We start from the raw sequence: 13,512 nt of genomic DNA on the forward strand, positions 1-13,512 counted from the left end.
CTTTGAGATTTAGTTTGCTTGTTGATATTGAGAGAACCAATGTAGGTAGAGCCATAATTTTCAGTTTGTCAAGGAAATAAAATTAGATAATGCTCAGAAAATAATTTGAAAAATGCCAGATGCTATGTCAAATTCAGTATATAGCCTTTAATTTTATCCTACCCAATAATTTTATTTAGAAACCTAGTATTGCTGGTATTGTTCTAGTTTGAATCCATTGATTTACTTTATAGTGATCACCAACCAGCCATACAGTGCAGGAAAAGGGAGTTTTTATTTTACGTTAATTAACTTATATCTTTATGTAGTAATTATAACTGTAATTTGGCTGTATGTTTTAAACATGGATATAATGACAAACTGATAACTACATTCTGTCTTTGATTTGGGTCATTAGACCTTCAGTATTATTTAATCACTATATAATAGGATAAGAAGAAATCACCACCAAGGTTGTATCTCTAATTAACATTTACTAATGAGTGAAAGTACAGCACTGTCTTTTATTTTCTATCTCCTCTAATAACATCCTGGAGTATCACCTTTTGAACTATATGAGAGTGCCTATATTTTATTTATTACAGTATTATGTTTCAATTAGACTGTTGCAAACTTGAATAACCAGAAAGGGCAGGCAGGTAGCATGAATATGTCAGTCCATTCTGGGAAAGAAGTAAAAGGGAAAGGTAAGAATGAAGAGTGAGTGTCCCACCTAAAGCCATCCTAATGCAACTTTTCAAACAAAATGTTCCTGCTCGGTGGGATCTGGTGCAAAGGTGGCTAATATGCTACTCCAGTTCCTAGCCCTTTTATTATTAAATATCTCCTAATTACTACAGTGGCCAAACCTTGGGTTTTATTACACTTTTGAGGTATTATTTTCATTTCAGTTCTAAGATTGTCTCCCTTATATCATTTGTATGATATGGTATGTCTCCTCTAGTTATTATTCTCATATTGTCTTATTTCTATTCCTAACTTTTTCCTTCCTGTCTTTCCTCCTTTCCTGTTGTATCCTTCACTATCTCTCTCTGTCGGAATCAATGCAGTCAAGTCATGGTTGTCCAGAATGCAAGGTAGAGTTGGTGCTCTTTCAATGTCAAGCTATGCTGTAATGTCTAGAGTTTCATATATGCCTTTTTACTTTTTTGTCTACATTCACCTGCAGTTCAACTCGGGCTGTAGTTTTTAGTTTTCTGCATGTTGCATCTATTGAATTAGTCTAACAGCAAATTGTTCCAACCACAATGTTACTAAATAACTTTAGAAGATGAGTGCAATAGAACATAGAAAACTAGAAAATATTAAAAACATAGAAGAGATACTAAACTGTAACTAAATATGTAGGTATATATAGTCACGGGATGTGGAGTACAACATAGGGAAGATAGTCAATGGTATTGTGACAGCTATATAAGATGTTAGAGGGGTAGTAGCTTGTGGAGTGGGTTATCACTTTATGAGGGGTTTAAATGTCTAACTATTACGTTGCTTTGTACACCTGAAACTAATAAAAAGAAAAAAAAATTAAAACATAGAAGAGTATTAAATAAGGAAATATCACTCTGAAATTAGATATAACTCATTTTCATTCATAATGTGTACACTAAAATTCACTTAGCTTCTCATGTGATAATCATGCCTTAAGATTTCCTGAGTCTTCTGTTACAAATAATAAAATCTAGAGTCATTTTTCAAAAGAAATTAACTGATCTGGATGCCTTAAAGACAATAGGCGACTGGTATTTATCCCTCACTTAGACCTTGATATTGAAATGCCTTTAAACGTTCTGCGCCACAAAAATATTGCTATGCTATATAGAATGCCATAATCGGCCTGCTCTAGTGCACTAACAACAACATGAAAGCATCCTTTGTTGGTCAATAATAGGAAACTATTTTCTGTTTGATAGAGCTCATAACATGTTTCATCATTACATTGTCAGCTAAGGCTATCTCTCAGTATATAGATAAAAGCATTCTTTTGTACATCTCATTGCATTATAACCTAAATGGGTTGTTTACTTGGGGAGGACAATCTTGTACCATCTGTAGCAATAAAGTTATGGGAATTTTAATCCAGTCCAGAATATTAATGGTTCAGGATTTGTTTTTGTCGGTGACATTAAAATTTGATGTTTTTACTAACCCTGACAAGAAGTAACCAAACAAGCCTTTCTCTGACTTTTAAAGGCATAAATATTTAAATATTTTAAAGAATAGGATTAGTCACCACAAACTTTATAGTGCCCAGAAACTTTGTTTCCTTGCAACGACATAATTATGGCAAAGAATAAAATATGATACTGTGAGAGGTTGCTTGTTATGACTGGCTATCTCATCCCAGGATGCCATCCAGATCTCTCAGACGAACATGTGAAATTAGTTGCTTCAAAGACATAGTGTCATTTTAGAACAGACATTATCAACCACTTTATTCAGAACCTTCTTATCTTTTATCTAGAGAAATGGTGGAAATTGTCAGAATGACAGTTGTTTTCTGTATTTACCTTAGAAGAGAACATGTTTTGCAAGTGTAAATAATGGTTGAAATAGTCCAGGTTGTGTTGGATTACACTTTAGAAGATCTAGAGTTCACTTTCTCATTGTATCTTTCATCTAGAAGTCACTTTTATCATCTCTTTGAGAACTGCCAGTGTAAGAAGGAATTATAATGACAAGATAATGACGTTGTAAATTAGACTGAGAAGGCCAATGAGTGAAGTCCTTAAGAACTTGGGTTTCAATATCAGCCCTGCCAAGCAGAAGTTGTGAGGTTTCTCTATGTCCTCTTGTGCTAAATAGGATTTATAATAGCCACCCCCCCTCCACCCCAGGCTTCTTGGGAAACACATGAAGTAATGCACCAAAAGTGATAAGTACAATGTCTGGCATACAATAAGCTCTCAATAAATGACAGTTACTATTATTGTTAGTAACATATATAATAAGCTTCATGTAGCCAACAGTCAGTTATCGCTCCAAAAAAGAAATACAGAATGCTTGGGCTCTGAATTATACCAAATTATTTAGCAACACTATATTGAAAACCAACTTTCTTTTACTCAATAATAAAATGTAATACATTTGCCGTTCTTAAAATTAAAAAAATATATATCCTGTTAAATAATAAGCACTTCACTGGTCCAGTTTTCTTGTCTTCTTTCATTTCCTCTTCCCACCCTCTGATCAAGATACTCATAAGCTCTGAAAGCCCAAACACCAGCCAGGATAAGGTGAAAGAAAGACAAAGAAAGACCCGGAAGAGTCCATGAACTAAGTTCTTGTTCCTGCATAATTGAGAAATAGAAATGAGGATATCTGAAGGATCTCATTCGGTTTTCTCTTTTTACACTGTTGGGCAAACTACATTTCTTTTCCCATTAATGAGATTTTGCTTTGATTGAATCTGGTTTTAATTATCATAATACCTATTAGCTCAATTCCTGGTTGAACTTTCTCCAAACACCCTTGTTAGCATAAACAATTTCCTACATGATCTATGGAAAGGACAGATGTTATGTGTATTTACAATTTGAAAGCCAAAAATTATTTAATTGCAATAAATTTTAAAGGAAAAAAAAGTGCACTTGTGTTTTAAGGATCCATCCAATAAACACTTACTTAGCACATGCTGCTCCAGACACTGCGATAGGTGCTGGGGTGAAAGCTGACAATACAGCCATTGTCTTTGACCTCAGGGAGCCCAGAGGACAATGAAGTGACAGTCCATAAACACATTACTGCACAGAAAAACAGAGCTTACACAATGAGATGTGCTTTGTGCTTCTTTCTGAATTAAAGGACACATCCTCAGAGGAGTACTTTGGGAAAATAAATTATATATATATATATATATATATATATAATGTATATATAAATATGTGGGAAATATATATATTATATGCGTATTATATATATTTTTCCCACATATTTTATTATATATAATATATATTATATATATTATTATAAAATAATATATAATATATATTATTATATATGTATTTTCCACATTTTTTTTTCATTAAAGGAATACATATCTATTTCCAATAAAGGAAAACCAAATGAAATAAGAGAAATGAAGACCTTCAATTTATTCCATTCTTCTTTCTCAGTATTTCTTTTGAAATTAAAAAGAGAAACACTGAGAACTGTTTTTCAGCTGGTTTAAGGTACAAAAATTGTTTTCAAGTACCTTTTTCTGCCTGCCTTAAAAGTATATCTGCTTACGATAACATTATGGGCCAATAACCAAAAAATGAAAGAAAAAAGAAATTAGTCAAAACTTCACAGGAATGAAGGTTTAAATATTTGTTTTATAAGCACCATATCCCATGTTGATTAATTGACTCTTTATTTTCCCTTATTAGAAAACTTCTCTGATTGTTAGATATGGCCTAATTATACTTTAGGTTGGTGGAAGCGTAAGTTAGGTTTTTGTGAGTATTTTTAGCCTTTAAACCGCAATTACTTTTGCACCAACCTAATAATACAATAACTGTATTCTATCATGTTGGTGCAAAAAAGTAATTGCGGTTTAAAAGGTTAGAAATACTTGCAAAAACCACAATTACATTTGCACCAGCCTAATAATCGTCCCATGAGGGAAACTAGTGTGTTTACCAGACAAGGAAGGAAAAAGAAAATGAGCTCCACTTTTTTCTCAAACTGAATTTATGCTCACATTTAACCCCCACCCCCCCTACCCCCCGCCGCTTACCTGGCCACCTTCAACTTGTAAATCTACAGATTTTGATATGACTGTGAAAATTGTGGAGTTGTCAATTGTGTAAAGTGACAACACAGCCCATTGGGATCATGCTCAAGATGGTCAGTACATAGTAATTATAAACAAACAAGTGTTACTGAAGGAATAGCTTTGTGTGGCCATCTCTGCCTCTCAGGAAATTTGAGTCTGCAAAGAATTTCATTGGCATTTGCACAGGTCAACCAGAGATGGTGGAGGCGGGCTCAGGAATAGTATGTGTTTACCTCCATTAATCCTAAAGGCAATGGATACCCTGAGTCTAGAGAGCAATGCAGAATGAAATGCATTAATAAGATTAAGATGCTCTGTTAAAATTGACATCTAAAATGCTCCCAAACAATTTCAATTATTTATGAGTGTATCTGGGCAAAAATAAGTACAATAATTATCCCTAATTCCACAACACTCTCTTAGGATATACCATTCAGAATTTTCCTAAGCAACACTAAAATTGTTCTAATTTTTGAATGATATTTGTATATGTGCTCAAATATTGTATGTAATCTATATATAGAAATAAGTGTATTTAAATAGGAAATATTTATATAGTTATATTGAAGTAAAGCACTTTAGAACTAAAGAACTATAGGGTTAAGAAGACAAACTAGACACCAGCTAATGAAGCCTTCAATTAAGAAAAGTGATGGATTATTCACATTTTGTGATGAGCCTAATCAATTGAGTTCAAATAGTATACGTTTAAAAGCAACCAACCAGTTTTCCTGTTTGAATTGTGGTCCTACCAGTTAATAGCTATGCAATCTTGCCAACATGCCTTAATTCCTCTGTGCTACAGTTTTTGTTGGTGGTTGTGGTGTTTTTTAAAAATCTATAAAATAGAATGTAAAGTGATACCTGTCTAATAGAATTGCTCTTAGGATTAAATGAGTTAACACATTAAAAGCATTTAGAACTCTGCCTGGGAAGAAGTAAGCTTTTAATAAATGTTAGCTGTTTTTATATTAGTGTTCTTACTTTATAAAGTGTTTTTCATGCATGAATCATATACAGAGGGTACCAAAAAATGTATAAAGATTTTAAGAAAGGAAAAAACTTATTAAAATTGTAATACTCAATATATACCAATAACAAAAGATGAATACAAGTCATGTTTGACTTCTGCAATTAGTCTTTTGAACGAACATCATACCACACATTGCTACCGTAATTCAATTCAACTTCAAGAAATAATACATAGATAACATCTCTTAAAATATGTGTACATTTTAGTAGCACCCTGACATATAATGCTATGTAAACACAACTAAGTACATTTGATAGACAAGTACAGTTCCCGGTACAAAGTTGGCATTCAATAATTTTTTGTAAATATGTTAGTGAAAAATATGACCAAAATATGCATGTGAAAAATTAAAACAAGTATTTATACTTTAGATTCAGAAAAGATGGTAATTAATAAATCCTTTTGAAGACATTTCAGTAATGCAAACTATTTTTATATATATTGACATACCTCGAATTTTAGTGACAGTACATGAGTTTGCATTTGATATTAATATCCATCTTGTTAAAAATATCATGCATTTAATTTTTCAGAATCTGAAAAAGGTAACAATTTTACCACTATTCACTATATTATGAATCTTATCCTTAATATGTTATTCCCATGATCTCATCATCTTAATAATAAAGTCTAAAACAAATAGAAACTTTAAAACTTACACTACCTTGTGTTTTTCTTCTAAGCATACCTGCAGAGAGGAGTAGCCATGAATTCAAAGTAACAAGCCAAGCAAAAACATAAAATATAAAGAGATCTAGCTTAGCAAAATGATTTCTAAATTTTATTATAAAATATTTCAAACTTACTTAAAATATGGAAAATAATATCTATGTTGTTGCTATCCACATTTACCAACTCTTAACATTATGTTATATAGGCTTCAGATCTTTTTAATAAAAAACATTTTACAGGTACCCCTGAAGCCCTTTGAAACCCCTGCCCACCTGAGATAATCACTAAATAGAATTTAATAGCTATAATCCCCAAAAGACTTATGATGATATTAATATATATGTTGTACATGTATACGTAATTTACAGTATCAATTCACATAATTTTAACTTTAAATTATGATAACTGACTGTAGTTATCCTGCAAATTTTTTTCCTCAATATTTTTTCAAGATTTATCTATCTTGATATATGAAGGTATATTTTATCATTTTAACTGCTGCTTGCTGTTTCATTGAATGACTGTATCATAAGGTATTTATTCATTATTTTATTAACATACTATTAAAAACAATGTTGCAGTGAATGTTCTTGAACAAATTCCTTGTGCACAGGTGGGAGAATATCTCTAGGGTGGAATAAGTCTAAGTGGAATTTTCTGGGTTCTTGGATACATAAACTTAAACTTCACTAGATACTGATAAATTTATCTAAAAAATATGTGTACAAATTTATACTTCCTGTTTCTTTACATTATTGCATATATATTCCCCCCAATTTTTGCAATGTACCCTGAATGACAAAATTGTCAAATTCTGCTCTAATTGTGGTGCATGCATATGCGTTGATTAGAAGTGAGAAGACTGCTGCTTTATTTTTTAAATTAGATTAAGTTCACAATAACTGTAATGTGAAGTCTTGGGAGACATAAGTTTCATGGTTCTCAGTCTTGTCTACATATTTGACTTACCTAGGAGATTTTTAGAATTCTGATGCTGATGCCTTACCCTAGACCTTTTAAATCAGAATCTCCTTGGGGGTGCAGGCTGGGAGATGTGGTGTTGGTTGCCCCACTTCTCACCCTTGAAACTCAGATTGCAATCAATGTTGGGAATTACTGCCCTTGCATATGGCTGATAAGAAAGAAAATAAAGCCAGAGAGAAAAGAAAGATACTTGGCTGTAGATCCATCTGTAAAAGTGCGTGATGAACTGGAGTGTGATTCTCAGTGGCTTTATCTAGAATGGATAGGTACATTAGTGTCTGGGGAATCATACTAGGCTTTCCAGGATGTAGCAATGCTTGAGACCAAGAATGAAGCAAGAGTTAGTCTGTCCAGGGTGGGGAGTAGAACTTGAGATCAAGGGTCAGCATCTAGTCACGTTAGAGAAAGGCAACTTATGAAATCCAGGCCCATGAAAGAACTCCAGACATGTAGGTTGGTTTTCAGGATTCTGGTGCCAACCAGAATTAGTGTTGTCTAGGACCTGAGACATAAACCTACGCAGAAAATTCAGAAAGAGGCAGTGAGAGTGTGTGGACGCCACTGGCTCATCACTGAGAGCAGTTCCAACCCCAATAGCTGATTGAACCAGTTACAGATGTCCTGTCAGACTTCATTAGAATAGGTTTTGGAAGTAAGTTGTTTTAAACTTGTGGGATATATGCTTCTAACTGTTGCTAAGAGAGAATGGAAAAAGTCAAGGATAAAGTCAAATGCCCTAAGTTGTAATGAATGAGGAAGCTTTTGGATTTGGTTTGTCATTTGTAACATAAGCTATTGACATAAACCAATAATTTATACTTAATTAAAATTGCTTTATAACTAAATTAAATATCCTATTTTACTAAGCGTGTCAGAGTATACTTGAAATATACGACAAAAAAATGTTCATGGAATCTGAGCTATAGCAACAACCATTTTTCATTCTTACCTCAGTCAAAACATTTATTACAGTATTTTTAGAAAAGAGTGATTTAAATGATGATTAGGCTTTTCTGACATGATTAAATGCAAAACTATTAGAAAGTTAAACACCAAATTATTATTTATGGGGCAAGAAGATAATGATATTACCATATAGTTCATGTAATTATCTCCTGCATTCAGAAAGCAGTACCTTTCTAAAATTACAGTATCATTAAAATACATAAAAGCTTCGCTTTGAAAAGCTACTTTAGGGCAAATAAAACTAAAGGCATCCAACATATTTTTAAGTTTTCATTGTGCATTCAGCTTAAAATAAGGTTTAAGACATGAGTATGATGAGATGATTGCATAGTGACTCAAAACAAAATATCCTCTTAAAATGTCTGTATGCCCTTCAGATTGACTGTGAAGTCATCAGTTAAGGTGAGTAATGAAGATAACTTTTTCTTTTCTTCCGCTTCAGTGCTGAGTACAAGAGAAGGACTAAATATGTTCAGAAAAGTCTTAATCCTGAGTGGAATCAAACAGTAATTTATAAAAGTATCTCCATGGAACAGGTATGCAATTATTCTTTTCTGTGTGACAAATTTAGGCTAATATAAGAATTGTAATGACAAAATTCTTGAAAGATTGTGATCTTGAATTCAGAGACAAAATAATACAAATAGGACAGGAAGAAGATGTCCATATGAAACAGTTTACGAATGAGTTGTCTTTCGAAATGAGGTTTATAATTTGCCTCCCGGAAGATTTCGAATTTGATTGCGAAGGTGAAGCTGGATATAAATTGTAATATGTGTTCTTAAATTTGAAAAAAAAAAGAAATTCACCTGCAGAAATAAGATGATGCTACTACTATGTACTTTAGCAATGTACTGACCTGAACAAATCTAATCCAAATACTTTATCTAAATAACCTAGACAGTTTTTCAATCTATGAATTGCATCTATTTAAAAAGTATTTATAGATGCTGATTTCTGTTTCCAAAGACGGGGGTAGAATAATAGGAAATTAGTAAAGTTATTATCTTGTTTACAAAATAGTGAGGTTTCTTATGATCAAACACAAGGTTGGACTACAAAATTATAATATTTTATACAATATTTAATGTAAACCCATGTAGTTTTAGATAAAAGTTAAAGTATTTTCACATAAATGGAAAGAGTTCAAGGAAGTGAAAATAAATGGGTCTATAATATACGTGTAATGGAAATTTATGCTAATAAATGGGGTTAATGACATTTGGATTTGAACTACAGCTCAAGAAGAAAACACTGGAAGTGACAGTCTGGGATTATGATAGATTTTCTTCCAATGACTTTCTTGGTGAGGTGAGCCTCTGATTTCCTTTTCTTTGTTTTCTTTTGTTGTAAACCACCAATTAAAGCTGGATGCAAAGAATATTTCTTAAGTTTATAAGATAACCACATCTGATAAAGTCCTTTGGTGGATAGAATTTATTTTCTGATTTACTCTTTGAGAAGATGAATAGCAGCTCAAGAAATGGTTTTCACTTTGTCACTTGATGTACTTTATTATTAATTTTCAAGATTAAATGTTAATTGTTTAGATAGAAATATAATGATGCTGTGAATCCAAATCATTACATTAAGTATTTGAGATGAAATTATTATATTATAAAATAAACTGGAATTTTTAAAATGTGTTTGCAGGTTATTTAATTGCTATTCCTTACTGTAGCTATAAATGACTTGATATGACATTTTATATTCTTATTTCTTTCAAGTGTCTGTTTTCATTTAAAAAAATCTCTCTAAATATTTTAAGAAGCAAAACTGGAAATAGGAGAAAACAAAAAAATTATAGAAATTCACAAGGAATCTTACCTAGTCATGAAATCTCAGAGTAGGTCAGATCCTGTGATTTTTTTTTTTTTTTTTTATCTATCACATTTCAAAACAATACATTTTGTTTAGTGATCTTTGCTTAGAACATTATAAATTAATAAATTAATTACATTAATGTTAAAATAATGTTAAAAAAATAAATCATCTCCAAGGTGATGTAACATTTAGAAAATATGATAGCTCTCCCATTGATGGAGACAATAGAAAACACTGTGTTGTCTTAGAGGCCTTGTTTGGTTCCTAGACTCGGTACCTCTCTTTCCCATCAAACCAGACCATTTGGCCTTCACTTGTAGGCTCCAGGCTGGTGCAGCCACATGGACTAATCTTGATCTTAGACAGACTGTTCTAGGATGTAGAGTTATATCTGCTGTAATGTCCCATTTCAAAAAGCGGACTTATTGAAGTCCTTATAATTTATTATAGTTACATGAACCTAGATACCTCCATTGTGCTGGTTTTCATTTTTTTTTTTTTTTTTTTTACATCTCATCAAATTTAAGATGTCAGCAACTGTAAAATGCACCATTATTAATGAAAGGAAAATGTTCCCAATTAAACCAAGACACAGTGCTTTCTCATCATAAACTGTTAGTCATATCCCTATTTCAAATGTGAACTAAAGTATGTTTTAAAATAGAGGAAATAAGTTAGTAATTGAAAATTATTCATTCTTTTTTATTTCATCCCTCTTGTAACTAAAATTAAACAATCTTCAAAATACTAGCCATGTTTAGGACTAGAATATATCCATTTTACAAAGCTTTATTTCATAAAGACATTGAATTTTGATTCTCTTTTCACATCATATCCACACACAAAAAATTAATAGTGAAAGATTTTATACAGTTCAATTTATCCAATCATTTATTAAGCATCTAGTATGCACCGATTGTTCTCAATATCATGGGTGAAGCAAAATGAGGAAGAAAGCCGCATCATCCTTAAAGATTATAATATATCCTTGGGCTTATGTCCTTGAATAAATTTCAGATCACAGAAAAAAGTAACGACTTATTGTACTTTTTTTCAGGTATTGATTGATTTATCTAGCACATCTCACCTCGATAACACTCCTAGGTGGTATCCTCTCAAAGAACAGACTGAAAGCATTGATCATGGCAAGTCCCATTCCAGTCAAAGCAGCCAGCAGTCTCCAAAGCCATCTGTCATCAAAAGCAGAAGCCATGGTATCTTCCCTGACCCATCCAAGGGTAGGAAATATTTCAAATAGAAAAAGCTTCTGTCTATTTGTTCATTCAGTATCTTCTTGAATATGAATGTCTGTATATTTAATATATTTTGGAAGGTTGAATTCTATTGGAAAGTATTTAATATAAAATCCTGTGAAGAGTAATGGACATGGAATCAGGAGAAATGGGATTAGTCTCAGAGCAGCCCGTAATTGGGTTATGGCTTTGTCATCTTCACATCTCTAACTGTCCAATTTTTAACCTGTTACATGAAGGCAGTTAGCTATTCACTCTTTTTAAGCTCTCAAATATATGATAATATGATTTTATAAGGTGAATTGGGATATTACATAAAGAAATATAAAATCACCAACTTCATAGACTAGACATAATCATTATAATTTATACATATTTCTTTTAATTGTTTAAATCCTTATTTTTTCATAGGTATATTCTTACTTGTGTATTGCATATAACATACAAACATATATAATTTTGCATCCTGCTTTTTACTTATCATATCAAGAACATTTTTCCCATATCATCAAAAGAATTGGTATGCTGAAATTTACTTAAACCTTTCCTAAATGTTGGACTCAAGCTAATTTTATGATTTTTTTAAATGACTAATATTAGTTTTAAAATAACAAATGTCACGCATTAGGTTTGGTAATATATACAGGTTTCCCATTTGAATGAACTTTTCCTTTTGGAGGTTTGTTACTAATTATCCTGCAACACAATATTACTGCATCATGAGTCACTGCCTGCATGAGATAACCAGTATCTTATCTAGATATAGTGAACTATTTACAAGTACTAAATACATTTTTTTTCATATTTGACTTAAGTATCGCTGCCTTCTCTCCTCCTCTCAGAAAGGACAGCAAATTGAAAAGTGATTCTTCACACATTAGAAAGCAATGGGTCATAAGAACAAGTGTTCTAGGAGATGGAAAACTGAGGCCACGTCCAGTAGGCCACTGAATTGATATGATAAACCACTGATTACAATGAGTGCTATAGATTACTTACGGATGAGTTTTATAGATAATTTATGAATTGCACTTAGCCAGATCAACTCTGTCCTGGTTAACATTCTGGTAGCTCATTAGTATAAAGACCTCTCTCTCTATGATTACCCCCGTTAATGTGATATATATCTCACACATTCTCAAAATCAGCTGGAGCAATGATTCTACAGTCTCCACTTCTAATATGTCCTAGTGCCTCACACAGCTTCATCCACAAATTCACTATATTTTTACTTAAAACTCCACCTCTGACAGTGTCAACCTAATGTCTTTTAGCTGGTGCCTACAAGAATTAGCAGAGTTGCTTGGTGAAACTATAATATATTCAATCAAATGAAGCTAGTTAGAATGTATTCTTCTTCTCAGACTTAGCTGTTCTCAAGATTATCATCCATTTGCCTTTCCTCCCAAAAATCATTTCCCAAATGTTTAATCATGTCACTATATGAACAGTTGCAGAAACAAGCCAAAAAAGAAACAGATTAACATAAATCTTAGTTTGAAATTCAGTGAGACCAGGCTTGACAGGAGGAGTGCTTGGGCAACTTTTACTCATGTTTTACCCCTTTTTTAACCAGACATGCAGGTCCCCACCATTGAGAAATCCCATAGTAGTCCTGGTAGCTCGAAATCCTCATCTGAAGGCCATCTCCGCTCTCATGGACCATCTCGCAGTCAAAGCAAAACCAGCGTCACTCAGACCCACCTGGAAGACGCAGGGGCTGCTATAGCCGCTGCTGAAGCTGCCGTGCAACAGCTCCGCCTTCAACCAAGTAAAAGACGCAAATAAATTCCTCAGCATGGCAGCTTAATGTTCATCCGTTGCCTTTCTTTCCTGCTGTCCTCTCCTGTTCGCTTTCTGTTCTTGGCACACCGTGTTCACTCTGTTCTCTGTCCCTTTGTCTGTGTAAGAACAGTATCAATACATAAATATGCTCTTTCGTATTTAGATTTTTTTTTTCTTTACTTAGACTGCAGTAAAACTGGCTGTTTCTCCTTTGTCTCCACCATCCATCCAACCTG

General features: G+C 32.7%; 1 protein-coding gene across 6 annotated transcripts in view; it reads left to right on the forward strand.

Annotated features, from left to right (window-relative positions):
• Positions 1-13,512, forward strand: part of PCLO (piccolo presynaptic cytomatrix protein) — a 378,475-nt gene that overhangs the window by 293,140 nt on the left and 71,823 nt on the right. For 5 of the 6 annotated variants that reach the window (XM_088797783.1, XM_088797785.1, XM_088797786.1 and 2 more), the window contains 5 exons: positions 1,050-1,076; positions 8,857-8,950; positions 9,654-9,725; positions 11,296-11,476; positions 13,068-13,262. In XM_088797783.1, coding sequence (XP_088653909.1) covers positions 1,050-1,076; positions 8,857-8,950; positions 9,654-9,725; positions 11,296-11,476; positions 13,068-13,262 — 569 coding nt within the window. The remainder of the gene's footprint in view (positions 1-1,049; positions 1,077-8,856; positions 8,951-9,653; positions 9,726-11,295; positions 11,477-13,067; positions 13,263-13,512) is intronic. The other variant, XM_088797784.1, reaches the window with a different exon arrangement.

Source organism: Rhinolophus sinicus, chromosome 4, assembly GCF_057876585.1.
Source record: "Rhinolophus sinicus isolate RSI-liver-muscle chromosome 4, RSI-T2T, whole genome shotgun sequence".
In the NCBI taxonomy this organism is placed as follows: Eukaryota; Metazoa; Chordata; class Mammalia; order Chiroptera; family Rhinolophidae; genus Rhinolophus; species Rhinolophus sinicus.